Source organism: Doryrhamphus excisus, chromosome 2 (genome assembly GCF_030265055.1).
Source record: "Doryrhamphus excisus isolate RoL2022-K1 chromosome 2, RoL_Dexc_1.0, whole genome shotgun sequence".
NCBI classification, from domain to species: Eukaryota; Metazoa; Chordata; class Actinopteri; order Syngnathiformes; family Syngnathidae; genus Doryrhamphus; species Doryrhamphus excisus.
The window spans coordinates 24,898,206-24,920,991 of record NC_080467.1 but is presented as its reverse complement, the minus strand read 5'-3'; the positions used below and the strand labels follow the sequence as shown (position 1 = coordinate 24,920,991).

At 40.7% G+C, this 22,786-nt stretch overlaps 1 protein-coding gene across 2 annotated transcripts; it reads left to right on the top strand.

Moving 5' to 3' along the window:
* Nucleotides 1–1,326: 1,326 nt before the first annotated feature.
* LOC131106486 (major histocompatibility complex class I-related gene protein-like) lies at nucleotides 1,327–7,102 on the top strand. 2 transcript variants are annotated; one of them, XM_058055599.1, is made up of 8 exons: nucleotides 1,327–1,797; nucleotides 2,279–2,545; nucleotides 2,776–3,054; nucleotides 3,218–3,526; nucleotides 3,729–3,821; nucleotides 3,904–3,921; nucleotides 4,341–4,390; nucleotides 4,465–7,102. In XM_058055599.1, the coding sequence occupies exons 1-7, from the start codon at nucleotides 1,743–1,745 to the stop codon at nucleotides 4,388–4,390; spliced, it is 1,071 nt and encodes a 356-aa protein (XP_057911582.1). In that variant the 5' UTR covers nucleotides 1,327–1,742; the 3' UTR covers nucleotides 4,465–7,102. The 2 variants fall into 2 exon arrangements, with proteins under 2 accessions (XP_057911582.1, XP_057911574.1); XM_058055591.1 differs by having other exon boundaries at nucleotides 4,341–4,405.
* Nucleotides 7,103–22,786: the final 15,684 nt, after the last annotated feature.

Sequence of the window (22,786 nt, the reverse complement as noted above, 5' to 3'; positions counted from 1 at the left end):
CACGGTCATCCCATTGACAGCCCGTCAATAGCAGCTGGAACTCCCAATTTAGCTGGCAGTTCAATGCAAAAATCATCAAAGAAATGTAAAAATGTGGAAAAAATGGTTAGTTGTGTCACTCTTATGCCAAAGTAGCATGTATATGACAATTAGAAACAACACCTGGCAGGCCATGTAATCTGTGATAATTCAAAACATAGCCACAGTAGATGCAAATAAATAATAAAACTCGTCATTAACGCGTTAACTTTGACAGCCCTAATTTAAATATGTGATTATGCAGGTAAATTGTACAGCACACATGGACCACTGTTACTGTAAAAAAAACATGCCTCACAGTTGTATTGTTCGGCGGTCCTTGAAGGCACATTAGGAGAATGAGGTATATATATTTTTTAAATAAAATAAAAATTAGGACAAAAATAAATGAAATAAAACCGCATCAGGACTATATGACCATTGGAAAACGTGGGTCTCAACTTTAAATATTAAAGTAAGATTTTTAAAACAACATAGAGTAATTGGAAGTGTTGAAAAATACAATGACTTAAAAGGTATCATTTAAAAAAAAGACAAAAATAAAAAATGAAATACTTAAAAATGTTAAATATATAATATAATAATAAATAAAATGACAAAATAATTGTTTAAAAAAAATTATTACACAAAAGTGAAATAAATGAATAAAAATAAAAGTGATGAAATGATCATTGCAAAACGCTGTTCTTAACTTTTAAATATTAAAGTAGATTTAAAAAACACAATAAAAAAGTACATAAATGAAAGAATAAATACAAAAAAATAAATTAATTTATATAAAACAATATAAATAAGAAAGAAAAGTAGGTGAGGACTAAATGACCATTGGGAATGTGGGTATCCCTTTTTATAAGATTATTATTCCATGTATTCCACAATACAGGTGCATTGAATAATAATAATAAGAGTCTTTATAGGAAATAAATAAGCAGCCATTGTGATGCGTCACCAGCAAGCACAAGGCTGAGCTGTGTATCCTTCACGTCGGGAGCAAGGTGACTTTTGGTATCCCACCAAGCTAGCTAATCCTCCCCAGGCAGCCCCCACACAGCCATGCAAACATCCCGCATTGATGGAGTGATGCTAACAACCCGGCATCGATTGGCCCGGCTTTCACCTCATCCTGTCTGTTCCTTCATAGCCTGCACCTTTACATCAATTAATCACCACTAATTTCTACTTCTAGAAGCTTTGCCCTGCCAACAAAGCAAGATCACGTGATTTCCAAGAAACTCACACCAGCCTGTACCAGACGTATACCAGATAACCATAGGCGGCGCTCTATTATGATACACTACTTCCTGTTTGTTGAGCAGGAAAAACAAGTATGTTGCTGCGTCACCGCCAACTTCACACTGTCGCTACTTTTCACCTCCTACATAATCTACACACACTTCTGCTAACTCCATTTTATAACCACGAATTACAACGCAACACACGCTACACCTGTTAGATACTGTCATAGTATGTTAAAACAAACCATATCCAGCTTCCCAAAATAACAAAATATAGCGGAGACGTTTACCCAGTGATACGTGACGTCACTTTTCCCTGAATTCTCATTGGCCCAGATGCGGAAGTATCAAAACACGTCTCCACTTTAGCTAGCATTTCATGTTTGCTAGTCGAGGTAGTTCTCCATACTTTGTTAGCCGGATTAAAACAGAAAACATGTTTTTATTCTGCACTTGAGACAGCTCACCATGGACTTGTTTTTATTCTTTCTTCTGGTTGTGAAAATACATAGCGTGGTGCCTGGTAAGTACACTTTATTTACTAGTTTATCATCTAATTTGACCCAAATATTAATTTTTTTGATTACTTGTTGTGATTATACACATCTTTAGTTACAAAGAAATACAACAAGCTTATTGTTGAAGATAGTTGAGTCAACATCCTTGTGTATTGTTAGTAGAATTTAAATTATTATTTTTTTTTATAAAATAACGTCTATTTTACTAATTAAACTCGGGTAGCAAGAATGAAGCTTATTTATTAACCAATGACAGTTGTCAAAGTAGTTATTAGTTATTAAAAACCTACTAACGTATAAAGATGAAATACATCAAATGTGTGTAAAATGTGTTGCTCTCTTACAACAGGAAGTTACCTTTTTATTGTGAAATCAAACAGTGTTTTCATGTTTACATTAAGACACAATCATTTCACAGATGAATTATACAAGTTTCCCGAGCATGAAACAAAATAATAACATTTGTTGCTTTTTTTTTTCTTTCAGTGATTCACACGCTGAAGTATTTCAAAATTGCGTCCACTCAAGTTCCAAACTTCCCAGAGTATGTGAGTGTTGGTTATGTTGACGACATTGGAATTGCTCACTATGACAGCAACAGCAGGAAAGCAGAACCCAAACAGGACTGGATGAACAAAATCACAGCAGAGGATCCAAAGTACTGGGAGAGAGAGACAAACATTAATAAACGATCTGAATATGTCCTCAAATTCAACATTGAAAATCGAATGAGGCTCTTCAACCACACTGAAGGTTTGTTTATGTTGAACTTTCTACTATTAAAATATATTTGATGTACTTACACACTTTTTATACTGCAGTAAACACACACATTACCACACTGATACTTTGTCTCTGTCCATCCCATAATGAAATAAAAAAGACATGATTGACAGAAATAAAATAGTGTGATGATGATGATGATGATGATGATGATGATGATGTTTCAGTCTGCTTTACAACACATTGTGTCATTCTCTCAGGTGTTCACATTTACCAGTTGATGGTCGGCTGTGAATGGAATGATGAGACTGGTGAGGTTGATGGATGGTCCCAGGACAGTTATGATGGAGAAGACTTCGTATCATTGGACACGAAGACATGGACATGGACCGCAGCAAAACCACAAGCTGCCCCCACCAAACACAAGTGGGACCATGACATTCATAAGATGGAATATAGCAAGTTTTACTTCACTGAGGATTGTCCTTCTTACTTGAAGAAGTATGTGAACAATGGGAGGGAGGTCCTAATGAGAACAGGTAGAACCACATGATGTACTTTCACCTTTGTAACCATGTTAGCACGCCCCCTATAGGAACATTACTAGCATTACAAGCTTTGGCTTTCCTTTTCTCTCCACCTTTACTCCTCTCCACCTTCTGTCCATTCCTCCATTCACACGTCATGCCACTTCCTGTGCAGAGCTTCCAGAGGTGTCTCTCCTCCAGAAGACTCCATCTTCTCCGGTCAGCTGCTTCGCGACAGGTTTCTACCCCGACAGAGCCATGATATTTTGGAGGAAAGACGGCGAGGAGCTCCACGAGGACGTGGAGCACGGAGAACTGCTCCCCAACCACGATGGAACCTTCCAGATGGCGGTGGACCTGAAAGTGGAGGTGACGGCCGACGTGGAGGGCAAGTACGAATGTGTGTTTCAGCTGGCTGGCGTCAAGGAGGACATGGTCACCAAGCTGGAGAGAAGAAGCATCCTGAGCAACGCGAGCCATGAAGGTGAGAAGGGCACATTTAGTCCAATGCTTGTGTCCTCCAAACAAGCACATTGGAGACGTTTCCTGTCAGAAGTCCGACTTTCACCATCATTGATCCGTGTCACAATAACAATGGTTGACGTTTGATAGGATGCATGCAAAGTAGTCATGAAGGTTTCCTCTTCCTCCTTTTTCATTCAGTTTGCGCTTTTTGCTCTCAACAGGCTGGACTGTCGCCATCATTGCCACGGTGGTGGGCGTCACTGTGGTCCTCCTGGCGGCCATCTTCCTGTACGTGCGTTACAGAAACAGACAAGGTGAGGGACAAGAAGCCCCAAAGAAGTCTGCATTCTGCTATTTGTGAGAAGTGCATTTCACCTTGTTTCTCTTTCATTTCAGTCACATACGATCCAGCTGGTAAGTCAAACATCTTCTCTTTTCTTGAAGCCACAATATAAAAAAGTATAAAAGTCTGATGTAGACGTTTGTTTAGCCTGAAAAGCACTTCTCTCCTTTCTCTTAGTGGAAAGTAAAAGTATAAGTAAAGCAAGTCCTCCAATGAGGACTAACGTAAAAGTATCACATGTGTAAACTTTGACATGAGTCATCATGATCAGGATCATCCAAGTGAGACATCAAATGTTGATGTTTGCTGACTCAGGAAGAAGGTCCCCTAGTCAGGAAGTAGAAGAGCAGCGCTCTGCTTCTTCATGGTTCTCATCTAAGTCACAACAAATGTCGGAGTCACACCTCAAAGATCTGATACGAGTGAAGATGCACCTTTGGATTGTATGTCAGGAACGTAACCAGCTCACGGTGCGTTTGTGGTCCGACAGCTTGTGACGGTGGTACCGAGGTCCTGGAGGACGTGACGGCTGAAGGCTGAGTTAAGACGCAGCAAGTTAGTTCTTCTGACTTTGTGTGGAAATAGATGATCTTCCACTTGGGTTCTTCCCCCAGGATGGTTTGTGCGCTGGAACACAGAGAGATGTCTCCATCACTGAGGGATGCCATCACACTTGGATCTTACTGGAGATGAGATGTGTTGATGAGATTTGATGCTTATGGGTTGAAAATCACATTGTGTCGTATCTTCTTGGCCTTTTAATACATTTGATTCAATTGTGTTTTTGTTCATGGTTGTTCATGATTGGGGGGCATTTCGGGTAGGACCGGTTCTGCCAAAATACATTAAAAAATCAACTTTTTGAAAAACACTACCAATGTTTATGTGTGGAATCCAAAGAAATACAGCTGAATAGGTGCAGATTCTGGAAGAACTAGAAAGCTTTCTGTGCTGGTTATTGTGTGTAGCTGCTCTATAGGAGTCCACAACTCAATACAAAAGGTTGAAAAAGAGCATAATGGGACCCATTTAGTGCCATATTTGTTAGTCATGTAAATAGGGTGAGTTGTTTAATCGTTTACAAATTAAAAATATTGGCGATGTAAATGCCCCCCTGATTGGGTAGGACCAGCTCTGCCAAAATGCATAAAAAATATCACCTTTTTGAACAACACTACCAATGTTTATGTGAACATGATTCTTTTCTGGGCGCTCAGTGTGTGCATCATTTAGTTCTAAAGCACAGAAGAAGAAACATGACAACAACAAAGACGCCGGCTAAGTTGGCGGTACCAAGGCAAGGCAGCGTTCCGACTTGTAAAGAGTCCAGGCTGGGACTCTCCAGCTTTGATCCCGGAGCACTCGCTTCTTGCAGGACTGAAAATGGATCCTCTAATTATCGGGCAACACAATGGGGCTGCTCTCTTCCTGCTGGTTGACATTTGGATCTGAGGGGGAATAATGAAAGCAATCAGTGGCTCTGTCTGCTGAGTCCACTGTGCTCACGCCTTGTTTGCGACATGTTTACCCCTCGCTTGTTTGGCTGGAGGTCGGTCGCTGTGGTTACACGAGCCTGTGATTGACACGTAAGTTCCTCTCATGAATGGCCATGGTCAGCCATTTTGTCGTCATTTTTTTTCCGAAACCTGGCTCTGTTTATGTCGACATGTGTTGTAGTACTGCTAAGTTGATTGCGGCGTGAAACGACTAATACTGCCTCATTACACAGCATGAAAACTTCCAGTTCTTTTTTTTTCATACTGAACAACAGATGTTTTATCCACAAATTTGCCGTCCAAGGTGGCCTGTCTCACACCATGTGTTCGCCCAAAAATTGTCCATGCACAAGGACATCGGAGAGCGCATTGGAGAGGTCACATAGTAAGTCTCTTTCCATAAAAGCAAAGCATCCTGTAGGTATTGATGAATATTGATAAACTGAGGCATACAGCTATATTAAAAGACCCCTTCAATACCGGCCATTTTTCATCATTTTGCCTGATCTTTCAAGACACACTGCATATTAGACTCCTGAAGACTCCTGTCTTCCACCAGAAAAAAAAAATCTTTCTACATTTTTCTGTTCTTTAGTAATCAGAAGTAGAACATAGGTAAGTTTCAAGAAAATATCAGTTCCCAACTAAAAAAAGGAGGAAAAACTTTTTTTTGTGAAAAGATAAATTTCAAGCAAAACATTAATTTTGACACAAATATGTGACGAAAAGAGAGAAGAAAAAAAAGAAAAAACAAAAAACAATGCCAATGTTTATGTGTGGAATCCAAAGAAATACAGCTGAATAGGTGCAGATTCTGGAAGAACTAGAAAGCTTTCTGTGCTGGTTATTGTGTGTAGCTGCTCTATAGGAGTCCACAACTCAATACAAAAGGCTGAAAATGAGCATAATGGGTCCCACTTAGTGCCATATTTGTTAGTCATGTAAATAGGGTGAGTTGTTTAATAGTTTACAAATAAAAATATTGGTGATGTAAATGCCACCCTGATTGGGGGGCATTTCGGGTAGGTTCTGCCAAAATACATTAAAAAAATCAAAAAAGAAAAAGAAAAAAAAACAAAAAAAGAAAACAAAAAACAAAAAACAAAAAACCAAAAAAAAAACTTCCAGTTCAAGCGGGATTCTAACACAGAAACTGCTTCTTCCTTCTGACTCCCGAGAAAGACACAACAAGTTGCGACTTGCCCTCTGTCGTCATCCGAAAACCTATAAAGGCAAGATATTTTCTTGACGCTTCCAAGCGAAAGTGTCAAATTGATGGTCTCTCTGTCTCCACATGGACACCGTGTCAGCTGACAAGCTCCTTTCTTTTGGTCGTTGTTGCTGCACGCTGCACTGCACCACCAGGCATGCAAATGAGAGGCTGCTGATTGGAAGCGGAGGATTAAAACCTCTGCAGCGTGAACACATTTTCCTTTCCAGCAGAGGACGAGTCGAGCGTCCTTTGATTCTATCAGCGATGAATTATTAAAAATAGCCCACGCAGACGTGATTACTTTTCCTGCAGTAATTATGTGATATTTTCATGTAAGCTGCGGCCAGAAAAGCCTTGGAGTTCTGCCCGAGCGTCCCACAATGAATGGAACCGAAGCAATGAAGCTGTCAAGTGGAACTAAACCCCCCCACAACATGATACCAAGCCGTGCGAGGAATATTGACGACTGGGAATTCCCGCCAATTCAATTATGATTAAAAAGCCATCGCCTTTAGTTTACATCCGAGTTGGAGCGGGATGATTTATGTGGATTTGTTTATCCTGGGTGGCGCGTGAGTGGGAGTCGCAGCATGCTCATTAATTAGCACTGCAGGTGGACTGCGGCTGAAGCCCCCTTTCATGATAGCCGCTGACATGTTGCTTCATTTTACGCTGGGGGGGGGGGGGGTCCAAAGTCTGGCCGGGGGACCTTTTGTGGCCTGCAGCTTTTAAATATGTATTTACTACACTTGGGAAACGGTTTTCCAACATGATAAGGAGCCCAAGTGTCGTAATTCTGAAATTGACCAGAGCTGCACGGGTTTTTCCTGGAATCCTCTTCCACTCTTGCGTAGACAAATTAAAAGATCAGTGAGGAAGATTGAGGAAAGTGAAACTTTAGCCTGTGTGCCCGGAAAGTGAAAGCTAAGTCTGTGTGACAGTGAGAATCAGGCTGGTGTGAGTGACAAGTGACAACAATGCATCTGTAAGTAATTTTCCCATGAAAAAGCGTATTATGAGCATGAACTTCAGTCTTTGCTTTTTTTTTTTTAACCCGTTTTTGCTTTTATTTTTTCCTTTTTTTCTTAAAAAAATCTTTGTAAATGTTGTACTCATAATATTATATCCCTTCATTCCCATAATATTCTAACTTTTTCCCCAACCTAATTTAATTTCCTATAATATCACGACTTTAAAATATAAATAAAAATTTAAAAAATCCAACTATGCTACTAAAATGATAGTTTTTTGTGACTTTTTTTCATTAGAATACAACTTTTTCCTATTCATATTTTGACATGTTTTTTGTGAAATTACAGCTGTTTTCCATTGTTGCTGTTTGTTTTTATTTTCCAAGTATTTCAACTTTTCTTCTTGTACATTTTCCTTTCGTAATATTATGACTGTATTTCCATGATAATTTGACTTTATTTCCAGAACTTTTTCTCAACCTAATTTCCCCCAAATTATAACTTTATATTGTTTATATTGACTTTATTTGTTTCCAAATTTCTTTTCCAAAATTTTTCATCATTTTTTTTTATTTATGATGCTATTTTAAATTTCTTGATAGATAAAAACTTGTTTGTTTTCATATTTTAATATTAATATTATTTAATATTATTATTTAATATTTTAATATTAATATATTATGTTTTTTGATATTTTTAGAATGTGCCAATATAAACCGGCCGAGGGGTGCACATGGACACTCCTGTCTTAAGTGTTGCGCAACACTGTGCTAGGTGAGTGTGTACGTCTTATGAGAAGTTATTTGACTATGATCTCTGATACTTCCTTCCTTCCATTTGAGCATGACCCAAGATATGCTCAATTGGGAGGATCAAGCTCTGATTAACAATAAACCACAGCTTCCAAGTGTCTGGCAGCACTCGTGCAGCCCAGACCATAACGCATGACAGAAATGTCTTGCTACTCACTAAGGAAAACTGCACTTTTTTTGAATTTTGTCCATAATCCATAATCTTTACATTAGACATGAACACATACGTCCTTCTTGTCTCTTGTGCGTTCTAAAGATATACAAACAGATAAAAAGACAATGTGGTATCGATACACCAGTATCATAGTTTGATGGTTGTAACAATTCATTTTCGACCGCTTTTTCCTCACAAGGGGGTGCTGGAGCCTATCCCAGCTGTCTTATGGCGAGAGGTGGGGTACTGGTGGTACTGGGACTGGTGGCCAGCCAATCACAGGGCACATATAGACAAACAACCATTCACACTCACATTCATACCTATGGACAATTTGGAGTCGCTAATTAACCTAGCATGTTTTTGGAATGTGGGAGGAAACCGGAGTACCCGGAGAAAACCCACGCATGCACGGGGAGAACATGCAAACTCCACACAGAGATGGCCGAGGGTCGAACTCGGGTCTCCTAACTGTGGGGCCTGCACGCTAACCACTAGGTCACCGTGCAGCTTTGGTTCATGTCAGTCAGTATGAAGTAACCTTTGAAAACATGTTCATTTATATATCAATACTGATGTATCCAGGGGCGGCACGGCGGTTAAGTGGTTAGAGTGCAGACCTCACAGCTAGGAGACCAGGGTTCAATTCCACCCTCGGCCATCTCTGTGTGGTTAGGGTTAGGGTTAGGGTTAGCGGTTAGGGTTAGGGTTAGGGCTTAATATATACATATGTATACATATACTGTATACAGTAGCGCTAACCACTCCTCCACCGTGCCGCCAGGGTTGAGATTGAGATGGAAAATAAGCAGAGAAGTGCAAACATTTCCTCTGTCAACTACTCACAGCTGTCACTGCCTCCCATTCCTCCTCCTCCCAGACATTCGCCATCTACGGCGTTATCACTTGGCAACAGCTTTATGGAGTTCCAGCCCCAAAGTTTGACTCCTAAAAAGTCAAATAATGATCTACACTTGTCACTGTCCGCACTCAAACTGGAAAAAACGCTGCCATGATGTTCCTGCTTCATTAGCAGTTGGCTTTATTTAACAGGAGAATACAAAGCCGAGGCCTCGGGAAAAGCCCTCATGAAAATATGCTAATGTGATGGCTGGTGCCAACAAATTCTTTCTACTTCATTTGTTTTTATCCCCCCCCCCTGTCCCCCCTCCCTCCTGAACCACTTTAATTTCCCTACAAAATGCTCTGCTTCCTCTCCCAATTACATTTCATGGCGTGAATTCATTAATTAAAAGCCTTCCGCTTCCACACAATGTCCTATGTGCGGGAACATTTGTGACGCTGTCGCTTTAAAAAAAAAAAAGTGCCACTGATAATTTAATGTATTAATTGCAGTTATGGCGACACGGCGGTAGAGTGGTTGGACCTCACAGCTAGGAGACCAGGGTTCAATTCCACCCTCAGCTATCTCTGTGTGGAGTTTGCATGTTCTCCCCGTGCATGCGTGGGTTTTCTCCGGGTACTCCGGTTTCCTCCCACATTCCAAAAACATGCTAGGTTAATTGGCCACTCCAAATTGTCCATAGGTATGAATGTGAGTGTGAATGGTTGTTTGTCTATATGTGCCCTGTGATTGGCTGGCCACCAGTCCAGGGTGTACCCCGCCTCTCGCCCGAAGACAGCTGGGATAGGCTCCAGCACCCCCGCGACCCTCGTGAGGAAAATTAATAGGCCGCGGTGCATCTGGTGTTTTTTTCCGTTCCCTGCCTGTACTTCAGTGTTATTTGCAGGCGGATCGATGCCCTCGTATGTGGGACTGGACACCTTTCCATAAATCAATTCCACACAAGCGAGACGAGCCTTGCATGTCCGATAATGATCTGCATTTTGTGTTCTTCTAATTAGTCTAATGAGTTTTGTGATGTTTATGGCTCCTTGGAGTAAACACAAGACAATGAGCTTGTGGCCTGTACTACGGCGAGGACGGCTGTCCAGGGTCTTGGACTTGTGTTGTGGATTATTCTTCTGCTGCAGAATCCAAGACAGACGTTTTCGTTCAGGACAACAGAATTCATGATTCCATTTATCACTTCAAGTCTTCCAGGTCTTGAAGCAGCAAAACAGCCACAAGCCATCACACTACTACCACCATATTTTACTGTTGGTGTGACGTTCTTTTTCTGGAATGTGACGTTACTTTTATACCAGATCCCGTAAGACTACAGTATTTTCCCAAAGGTCTTGGGAATCATTAAGATGTTTTCTGGCAAAACTGAGGCGAGTCTTATTGTATGAGTCTTAATGTAGGACATATTTGTCCAGTGTCTTTCTTATGATGGAGTCATGAACACTGACCTTAACTGGGGCAAGGGAGGACTGCAGTTCTTTGGATGTTGTTGTGGGGTCTTTTGTGACCTCTTGGATGAGTGGTCTTGGGGTCATTTTGGTTGGCCAATCACTCCTGGAAAGGTTCACTACTGTTCCATGTTTTCTCAATTTGTGGATAATGGCTCTCACTGTGGTTTGCTGGAGTCCTAAATCTTTAGAGGGGATGGGGTGTTACTTATTCACGTTTGGATTTCTTTCTCCCTTAATGAAAAAACTAATTCATTCAGCAGAGCTTCATTTGGATGCAAAAAAGCAGGAGAATGTAAGCAAAGGCAAAATATTTTGCAAAAATTGTGGTTCTTAACCAAAAAGTGTGTTAACCGGGGCAGACAATAACCAAGGTACCACTGTATAACGAACTATCGCGATAATAAACCCTAATAATTATCGATACCTTTCAACGTGTATTCATTCATTCATTCATTTTCTACCGCTTATCCTCACGAGGGTCGCAGGGGGTGCTGGAGCCTATCCCAGCTGTCTTCAGGCGAGAGGCGGGTTACACCCTGGACTGGTGGCCAGCCAATCACAGGGCACATATAGACAAACAACCATTCACACTCACATTCATACCTATGGACAATTTGGAGTGGCCAATTAACCTAGCATGTTTTTGGAATGTGGGAGGAAACCGGAGTACCCGGAGAAAACCCACGCATGCACGGGGAGAACATGCAAACTCCACACAGAGATGGCCGAGGGTGGAATTGAACTCGGGTCTCCTAGCTGTGAGGTCTGCGCGATAACCACTCGAACGCAGTGCAGCCCAATAAAAATACTATTAAATAAATATATCAATGATATCTTCAATTGAATCAATTAATGAGGACAAGGTAACAAATTAGTAAATATGGAAGGCAATTTGAAAACCCACGCATGCACGGAGAGAACATGCAAACTCCACACAGAGATGGCCGAGGGTGGATAATGAAAAAACTGACTCTTGTTTTCAGTTGTGTTGTCATTGACTAATATTTACATTTGTTTGATGGCTTGAAACATACTGCAATCATTAGATCACAGTGTAAACATGATGAAACCATCAGCTCCTGAAGTCTGAAGTCATGCAATGTGGTAGAACTGCATTTCTATTGTGACTCAAATGACAAAAATAGAACATAAACGGGTGGATCAAAAGATTTGTCTTTGCTACTTCCTGGTTCGTGTACGAGTGTAAGAAAGATAAGGGTCTGCTGCTGGCAGACGGGGGTGTCCAAAGTTTTTCCACCAAGGGATACTGAAAAAACACAAACTATGATTATATATATTTAGAATTATGTAAACAGTATAAAAAAACATACATTGTATTGTATATGCTGTTGTTTTGGGCATTTTTTTCATCCAAAAGGGGGTGTGAAAGCCATGACTTCCTTCTCCCCAAGCGTCATAATGATGATAATAATAAAAACTGACTCCTAAAATCAACTCCCTTTCAGCCTTAACCAATCATGGCACTCGGCCAAGGTGCCCACCAGTCACCCAACATGTCTGGTTCTCCCTTCGCCCCCGCCACCCTGTTACTGCTCCATCAAAAGGTGAAACTGATTTAAATAAAGCAAGTAGGCTATTACTCTTGATGCGCCGGCAAAGCGATAGTGGTCAACAATTAGCATCGCTCTGCTGTTCTCCATCTGTAGCACTTGGCAAGGATCCATTATTCATGCGTACGTAAGAGTTCCCCTATTGCATATGTATGCATGTGTTTAGTTGGAGCTACGTCTGGGGGGCGTTGATTCAGCCTTCAAGCACTTCAAACACATGCATATAGAGCGATCTTAACCTATTTGCCTGGCTTCCTATGTATTTTGGATGATGGCATAGCGGCACATCTCACTGGAGCAAAAGTGATTTTTTCAGGTGCTATTAAGTATATTGTTAAGTATTGTACATGTTTTTTCTTCGGCGCTCTACCCGTTACAATTTCCCAACAATCTTTTTAGAAACCTGACGACCCTTGATATCACAGCAAGAAATCTATCAATTTGGAAAAAGATCCGATGGATGATGATCAATCCAGCTGTGATCAAAGTTTAGACTTGTTACGTACTGTACATGGTTTCTCTTCGGCACTCTACCGTCACAATTTCCCAAGAATTTATTTTGAAACTTGAGGACCCTTGACGTGACAGCAAGAAATCTATTAGTTTGGAAATAGATCAGATTGATGATGATCAATCCAGCTGTGATCAAAGTTTAGACGTGTTCAGTATTGTACATGTTTTCTCTTCGGCGCTCTACCGTCACAATTTCACAAGAATTTTTTTCCAAAACTTGAGGAACCTTGATGTCACAGCAAGAAATCTATTAATTTGGAAATAGATCAGATTGATGATGATCAATCCAGCTCTGATCAAAGTCTAGACGTGTGAAGTACTGTACATGGTTTCTCTTCGGCACTCTACCGTCACAATTTCACAAGAATTTTTTTCCAAAACTTGAGGAACCTTGATGTCACAGCAAGAAATCTATTAATTTGGAAATAGATCAGATTGATGATGATCAATCCAGCTCTGATCAAAGTCTAGACGTGTGAAGTACTGTACATGGTTTCTCTTCGGCACTCTACCATCACAATTTCCCAAGAATTTGTTTTGAAACTTGAGGACCCTTGACGTCACAGCAAGAAATCTATTCATTTGGAAATAGATCAGATTGATGATGATCAATCTAGCTCTGATCAAAGTTTAGACGTGTTAAGTACTGTACACGTTTTCTCTTCGGCGCTCTACCGTCACAATTTCCCCCAATTTTTTTCCTAAACTTGAGGACCCTTGATGTCACAGCAATCATTTCTAAAGAGATCAGTCCATCTGAGGTCAAAGTTTAGACATTACAGGTACATGTTTTCTCTTCGGTGCTCTACCCGTCACAATTTTCCTAGGATCTTCAGGAGATAGGGAAGATCTGGGTTTGAATTTCTGGTTGGGAATCTCTGTGAGGAGTTTGCATGTTCTACCAGTGCATGTGTGGGTTTTCTCCGGGTACTCCGGTTTCGTCCCACATTCCAAAAACATGCTAGGTTAATTGGCGACTCCAAATTGTGCCCTGTGATTGGCTGGCCACCAGTCCGCCTCTTGCATGCATGGCTGGACAATCATGGCAGCTGAAGTCAATAGTTAGACAAGACAGGTACATGTTTTCTCTACGGCGCTTTACCAGTGTCAAAGCGTCTTCATGAAAAATGGATGTCATGTCACTTTATGTCACAGTAAGAATTCTATTGATTTTTGAAGAGATTAGACCCGTTAAGATCAAGGCAGCTTAGTGTTTTCTCTCAGCCATCACAACTCTTCCACATTGTATGTCTTTATGAAAAATTGCAGACCATTATTGATGTATAATGACCTCAAACCTGACAGCGGAGAAACTGTATAGTGTTTGTTTTGTTGCAGATGCTCAGACAAAGACAGGAATAACACTGTAAGGATTGAGGTGACATTTCAGCTATGCTAACTTTTCATAAAAAAAAATAATATCACCCACCTCACACACAAATATGAAATATTTTCCGAGACGCATGCTTTTCAAAGGTCAGCAGCAGCAAGGCTAGATGCATTAGCTTGTGCAGGGGCAGCACGGTGGCACAGTCTAGAGACCCATTTTCAAAACTCTGTTGGAACATCTCTATGTGGGCGTTGCATGTCCCCCCCCCCCACCCCACATCCTAAAAATATGCATGTTAGACATTATATCATTGTTCTGTGTACTAGTTTCCTGTACTGTACCAACATTATTACTGTATCGTTACTAATCACTAAGCACTTTTCCTGCAAAGACATGCAACACAAAGTGCTTTACAGAATTAAAAACAATTACCACAATTAAAAGAAAAAACAAATACAGTAAACCTCGGATATATCGGACTCGGATATATCGGAAATTCGCTCACAACGGACAGATAAAAAAGAACCAATTTTTCTGTAATGCATTTCCAATAAAAATTCATTGCATATATCGGATTTTTTATAACGGATTTCGCCTATTTCGGACAAAATCTCCAGTCCCGTTCCAATGCATTTCCATTAAATTTCCCTCGCATATATCGGATGGCCGCATCGTGGCGCTCCGATTCGCCGAATCGTGACAGGCCGCTATACGATGTCATTTGCAGCGTTTGCAGCGTTGCCTGCGCGTCCAGGTACATTGGAAACATAGTCAAGGAAGTGCCTTTTTATAACGGATAAAATCCCATTTACGCATATACCGGATATAAATCCGATATATGCGTAAAACGGACATTTTCCGGTATACGCATATAACGGATTTCGCTTATATTGGAAAAAAAACAGTGGGAACAATTGAATCCGATATATCCGAGGTTTACTGTACTAAGAAAGCCCCTCCCTCCCACCCTCCATACTAGACACCCCCCCCCCACACACACACAATCGTAGTAGTAGTACTATGTCAAACATACTTTATAATGGTATCTTAAAAATAACAGTTTACCAGTACATATATTTACTAAGAAACTGAAGTTAACAGGCTGTTTGTCCCCCCCAAAAAAGACATCACAATCATGTACACAGAGACCAGACCAGTGACATGACGCCCCTCATTTGGCCCCAGTCTGACCTCCACTCGCTGACATTTCTCTTTCTCATTAGCACAAATGACATTTTGACTTTTTTGGGGGTTGGCGTGTCTCTGGTGGCGCCGCATGCATCAATAATTCAGCAGCAGAATGGAAAATCTATCTTGAAATCGTCAGCCCACGGTGATGAAATTCAGTTCTTATCATGACTTGATTTGATAATATTGTTTATGTTTTTTAATGCACTGTTGCTTTCAAGGTCGCTGTAAAGCTGCCTTTTATTGTGTGGTAGCTTGGATGCATTCATTCATTCATTTTCTACCGCTTTTTCCTCACAAGGGTCGCGGGGGGTGCTGGAGCCTATCTCAGCTGTCTTCGGGACTTGTGGCACAGTCAGTCCCGTTATAAATACGGAAAAACTGCAGAATGGACATCCACCCACCAGGATTATCATAGATACCAGGCTTATCCTTTGTTTTTAAAAGTTTTAAAAATTAGGCATGTTTGATAATTATTGATACCGATAATTATCGGCCCAATATCAGCATAAAAATGCAGATGATATCAGTATCATATTTTTTCCAGATCATGAAAACCGATATAAAAAATGCTGTATACAAAACATAGACGATATGTCATGTTACACATATCGGTATCAGCTGATATCGGTATCGGAAATTGAGAGTATCGGAAATTTTTCAGCGAAAAAGCCAAATAATAAAAATACGTACAAAAATATGCAAAATTAAAAAAATATATGAATTTAAGCCACAAAGATTAATTTCACTCAATAACTAATTATTCATTCATTAATTTTCTACCGCTTATCCTCGCGAGGGTCGAGGGCGGTGCTGGAGCCTATCCCAGCTGTCTTCCGGAAAGAGGCGGGGTACACTTGGACTGGTGGCCAGCCAATCCCAGGGCACATATAGACAAACAACCATTCACACTCACATTCATACCTATGGACAATTTGGAGTGGCCAATTAACCTAGCATGTTTTTGGAATGTGGGAGGAAACCGGAGTACCCTAGCTGTGAGGTCTGCGCGCTAACCACTCGACCGCCGTGCCGCCCACCTGCGGGGATTTGAATAAATAATTCACAGTAAGGGACGTCACAGATCCACATCCTGGGGGACAAAACTTGTCAGAACTGGGGGGAGGCAGCACCAAAACAGTAGAAATAACCAGAATGACTCTAAACGAGCAAAAGTCAAGGACAGTAAAGGAGTCATAGCACGAATACTTCAGTGTGAGTACAAGCCAGCAGTGACCCAAAGGGACCCCAAAGTCCAGCACGGTACGAATACCTAGCGTGAGTACGCCCTGTATGCCCTGATGAGGACATTGACACTTTTGATACGTTCAAGTGTCTGACGCGTTGAACCCATTTGCTATGATTAAAGTTAGCACTCCCCCCCTCCGTAGAGACCCCCGAGGCCCCCGGAGGTGCAGTCCAATCACGGCTGCTTTAACTCCATTACCCTGCTGATGGACTGCCAGCGGCAACGTCTGCTCAGCCAACACTCAGGAGTCCATGAGAGAGTGCCCGGTGTTAAAATCAATAGCATTCTGACAGCTGTGCTTTAGTTTGTGGTCATGTGTCAGTCACATGATAGCTGCTTTAACGGCTTACACCACCCGTTAATTAAGTTTAAGTATGTGGAATCAAACTATGGAATGGATTGGATGGACATTGGATTGGATGTGCTATACATATATATCACTATATTGACAGTTACTATGGTACCCATTATGTCATTGGATGCTCATATCACCTTAAATAAATTAATTAAAAATAAATAAAAAACTTAAACTACATTAGGAAAGCAGGAAGTGAACAAATGTAACAGTTACTGATTGTAAAAGTACCAGTTGGAGGGGTAGGATTTAATAAGCTTTGCTTCTTCCTACTCCTTTTGGACATGTGGAACTGTGAACTGATTATGGGATGCATTCAATTGTAATCTGATGCATCATGTACCCAGAAAAATGATTACGTTTGATTAATGTTCATGTTAAAGGTTAAATAACTGTTAATAGTTATCCTCCCTATCCGTGTGGAAGTGGTAAGTTTTTGGCTATTTAAGTTTAAAGGAAATAACTTGAATGCTACCGTTTAGGTCGCTAGCTCTCTAGTTTGCGAGTTAGCATGTGTCTCAAGACCCTGCAGTTGCGCAATATGTTGTAAATAAAAAGAGTATAAATGTGACTATAGTCGTGTTTTGTCATGTCTACAGGGCTCTAATAATGCTTTGTTCATTTTAATCTGAAAAAAATCATTTGTCTACCCACCAACTATATGTGCTTTCTTAAGTTTTTTTATTATTTGCTGTTTTATTATTATTATGACATTTATTTATTTCTGATTGATTGATTTTCTTTATTCTTGATTTGTTTATTTATTTTTCGTCTTATTTTGTGTAGAAAAATAAAAATGAAGATATTTGAGAACAGTGGAATGTTTTAACAGAGCTTTTATTGTAGAAAATCGGAACCAAAGCACTGAAAAAGTTTGTATATTTTTCTGTTTTTAATAAACGTGTTTTTTTTTTTTTTGGAAAACCTGATGCGGCCCAGCCTTGCCCAGACCCTAGCTCCAGTGGCCCCCAGGTAAATTGAGTTTGAGACCCCTGAGCTTATGTAAGTAAAACATTTGTTTCTTCGACGCAATGGACAATATGTAAAGTATTTGTGATGACAAATGTTACTTTCTTACATGGAAAAATCGTTTTTTGGGCTCTGGAATGGAGGCTTGGGGCGTGGTCTGTATTGATGACATCACCACAGCTTGTTTCTCATTGGTCAAACTGAGAGTGTTACAACTATCACTTTTTTGTTCCGGGTCTGCCTGAATAGTTCTTTATGTTATAGTTTTCAAACAAAATGGCTGTCTCCGACCCAAAAACTCTCCAAAATCCACTGCTCAACACGACTTTTGACCTCATCCACCATCTTGTGTTGGATACAAATGAATGGTCCATCCATGGTACAGTATGACTATGACCAGTGGCGCCCGGCGAGCATGTTAAGCAGCGCCACGGGAAACGTATGCGAAGCTAATGTGCCGCTTCATTAAGGCGATTGTTTTGAAAGGTCACCATGATGATGAAGTCTAGTGAAGATCATATGTTCACCTTTGTTCCTTACTGTGAACACCCGCCATGTCGCATCAAAACATCAGCTCCATCCGTGGAGGAAAATAAAACAGGCCTTGAAATTAGGGAAACCAAAATAATCTGTTCCAGGGTCAAACTGTGGCCTCGATAAAAACTTTTTAACTGTGCTTTTTAACAATGCTTTAAGTGACATTTGAATATTCTTATTGAGGCTGCTTTAAAACCCACAGCATGGGAGCACCATGAAAAGATGGATGTCCCATGTGACCCCGCCCCCAAATTGCCTTCCATATTTACAAATTTGTTACCTTGTCTCCATTAATTGATTCAATTGAAGATATCATTGATATATTTATTTAATAGTATTTTTATTGGGCTGCACGGTGGACGAGTGGTTCACGTGCAGACCTCACAGCTAGCAGACTTGAGTTCAATTCCACTTGTTGATACACTCCGGTTTCCGCCCACATTCCAAAAACATGCTAGGTTAATTGGCGACTCCAAATTGTCCATAGGTATGAATGTGAGTGTGAATGGTTGTTTGTCTATATGTGCCCTGTGATTGGCTGGCCACCAGTCCAGGGTGTACCCCGCCTCTCGCCTGAAGACAGCTGGGATAGGCTCCAGCACCCCCGTGACCCTCATGAGGAAAAAGCCGTAGAAAATGAATGAATGAATGAATTGATATATTTATTTAATAGTATTTTTATTGGGCGCACGGCGGTCGAGTGGTTAGACCTCACAGCTAGGAGACCCGAGTTCAATTCCACTTGTTGATACACTCCGGTTTCCTCCCGCATTCCAAAAACATGCTAGGTTAATTGGCCACTCCAAATTGTCCATAGGTATGAATGTGAGTGTGAATGGTTGTTTGTCTATATGTGCCCTGTGATTGGCTGGCCACCAGTCCAGGGTGTACCCCGCCTCTCGCCCAAAGACAGCTGGGATAGGCTCCAGCACCCCCGCGACCCTTGTGAGGATAAGAGGTAAAAAATTAATGAGTATTTTTATTTAATTACATTTATATTTATTTTATTAAACACAGACTTTCTAAAAATAGAAGTCTTTCACATTGGTGGACCAGCCTGGACCCACCCTTAATTGCAAGTTCCGCCCCCTGTTCATGTATTGAACCTTACTTTGAGAAGTGCCAGCCAACTCCCGAACCATGCCAGAATTCAACCAACTGGTTTTAACAAGAACAACTTTTTCTGACTGTTGCTTTAACACGAGCGCGGCATGATGATGTGCTGCTGAGAGCAGGGGTGTCCAGCCCTGACACTAAAGCTCCTGCTCCTCTCGTTGTGAGCCATCGGAGTCGACACAGCGTCCGCTAAATGTCATACAATTTTCATGCAAATAAAAGACAGCAATTACAGCCGAGTGTATCAACAAGTGGGGATGAAATGTCAGCTTCCTGTTGTCGTATAAATCTTTTAAAAAGACATCAGTCGTCACATGCTGGCTTCAGTGTCATTACAATGTGTGTGTGTGTGTGTGTGAGAGATGACGCCACTGACTGACCTTTCAACATTTGCAGGAGTCCTTTGGTGACATGATGAAGATGGGAGGCTCCCACAAGGAAAAGGCAAGCTGATGCAAATCAACTCCCAAGAGGCCAGTGACAGTTAATAGTTGGCACAGTAGCTATCTGCACGCCATCTTCACTGCTTGGTACGTACTTCGGTTTTGACATCGTGGAATGGTCCATTTTGGGTACAGACTGCTTAGCTTTTCTGTGAAAAACTTCTGTGTGTTTTTTTAAAATATATATAATTCTCAAACAATGCAGAAACATAAATATGCAATAATATACTGTATAGCAGAAGGGTCCGGTTTCCTCTCACATTCCAAAAACATGCTAGGTTATTTAGCGACTCCATATTGTCCATAGGTATGAATGTGAGTGTGAATGGTTGTTTGTCTATATGTGCCCTGTGATTGGCTGGCCACCAGTCCAGGGTGTACCCCGCCTCTCGTTCGAAGACAGCTGGGATAGGCTCCAGCACCCCTGCGACCCTTGTCAGGATAAGCGGTAGAAAATGAATGAATTAATGAAATTTAATAAGCAAAAAAAAAAAACAATAGTTTGAGGCCCCCGCCTTGATATGAAGTTTTAATGTTAGTGCGGCCCGCACAAGTTTGATATGGATGCTGTATGGTATCATGTACCCAGAAAAAATTATTAAGTTTGATTAATGTTCATGTTAAAAGTTAAATAACTGTTAATAGTTATCCTCCCTATCCGTGTGGAAGTGGTAAGTTTTTGGCTATTTAAGTTTAAAGGAAATAACTTGAAGGCTACCGTTTAGGTCGCTAGCTCTCTAGTTTGCGAGTTAGCATGTGTCTCAAGACCCTGCAGTTGCGCAATATGTTGTAAATAAAAAGAGTATAAATGTGACTATAGTCGTGTTTTGTCATGTCTACAGGGCTCTAATAATGCTTTGTTCATTTTAATCTGAAAAAAATCATTTGTCTACCCACCAACTATATGTGCTTTCTTAAGTTTTTATTATTTGCCGTTTTATTATTATTATGATATTTATTTATTTATTACTGATTGATTGATTTTCTTTATTCTTGATTTGTTTATTTATTTTTCATCTTATTTTGTGCAGAAAAATAAATTTTTTAATAAATGCGTTTTTTTGTTTTTTTTTTTGCAAACCTGATGCGGCCCAGCCTTGCCCAGACCCTAGCTCCAGTGGCCCCCAAGTAAATTGAGTTTGAGACCCCTGATGTATGCATGATGGAAATATTCAAGGAAAATTTTGAAAATTAGGTTAAGTGAAAAAAATATAAAAAATAAAGTCAAATATTTTAGAAATACATTCGAAGCGTTTTGATTATTAATTTAAAAAAAAAACAGCAAAAATGGAGGGGGAAAAAACACCAAAGTTCATATTAATAATATCCATTTTCACCTTCTATATCCCAAAGCTGAGATGCTGTTTTTTGGACGGTGAAGCTTAAAGAAGGCAGCAAATGCAAGTTTGCTGTAATAGCTGACTTTTGCCTCCACGGTGTTAATAGTTTGACTTTGTGGTCTTAAGGAACATTAAATGAATTAATGAGCTGCCCAAAGAGGGATGTAGCCTTTCACCTCTGCAGTCTTATTTCTTCATTACGGAGTGCTGATAGTTCACTGTAATGTGGGACAAGTCAACCTGGGCTTTACTTATCCTATATCATCCATCCATCCAGATAATCCATCTTCTAGACGTGGGGTACACCCTGGACTGGTTGTATGTTTTAAAAAAATCCTTCCATTTAGTGAAGCTGGTTCTGATATCTGAAAAATAATAACCCAAGCAATCCCATGGTTCAGGAACAGAAGAGTGACAACACAGGGTTGCCTTCATGTTTCCACATGGCTGTAGCCGCTCGTCGCAGGAGATGATTCACCTGACAGCATAAAGGTTATAAAAACCTGACATTTGTGTTGCTGACATTGAGAAATGCCACGGCGACACAGCGCAGGCGTCTTGTGCCGCCACCGCCTGTGACACTTTTATTCGCGGACAGCTGAAGTTTTGTGGCTATGACAGCACATACGTTATGCTCGAAAAAACAAAGACGCCATCATTACGTTTTTTGTTTCTCAGTGGTCTCGATACTTCATCTTCCTGACAGAGACAATGACATGACCAGATTAATCTCTACTAATAACTCCCTAAAGCAGGGGTCTCAAACTCAATTTACCTGGGGGCCACTGGAGCTAGGGTCTGGGCAAGGCTGGGCCGCATCAGGTTTAAAAAAACAAAAAACAAAAACGCATTTATTAAAAACAGAAAAATATACAAACTTTTTCAATGCTTTGGTTCCGATTTTCTACAATAAAAGCTCTGATAAAACATTCCACTGTTCTCAAATAGTTCAAATGAACTTAAATAGCCAAAAACTTACCATTTCCACACGGATAGGGAGGATAACTATTAACAGTTATTTAACCTTTAACATGAACATGAATCAAACGTAATAATTTTTTCTGGGTACATGATACCATACAGCATCCATATCAAACTTGCGCGGACCGCACTAACATTAAACTTTCATATCAAGGCGGGGGCCTCAAACTAATGTCCTGCGGGCCACATTTCGCGTGTTTGAGACCCCTCCCCTAAAGGATTTCCAGAGATCTTCAGCAACTAAGAGCTGCTTCATGGTCATGACAGGCCATGATGCGCTAATGTTATCTGCCCAGATTGGCTCCACAGCTTCGGCGTCCGTGCATTCCTTCATTCCCGCCTCGACGGGAAGGTCGCACATCAATCTGAGTCTGTGGAG

Excerpts from the sequence above, each read along its gene's own strand:
- LOC131106486 (XM_058055599.1), top strand. The coding sequence starts at position 1,743 with ATGGACTTGTTTTTATTCTTTCTTCTGGTTGTGAAAATACATAGCGTG. Across the intron at positions 1,798-2,278 it reads AATACATAGCGTGGTGCCTG|TGATTCACACGCTGAAGTAT; the intron begins GTAAGTACACTT and ends TTTTTCTTTCAG. Across the intron at positions 3,055-3,217 it reads GGAGGTCCTAATGAGAACAG|AGCTTCCAGAGGTGTCTCTC; the intron begins GTAGAACCACAT and ends CTTCCTGTGCAG.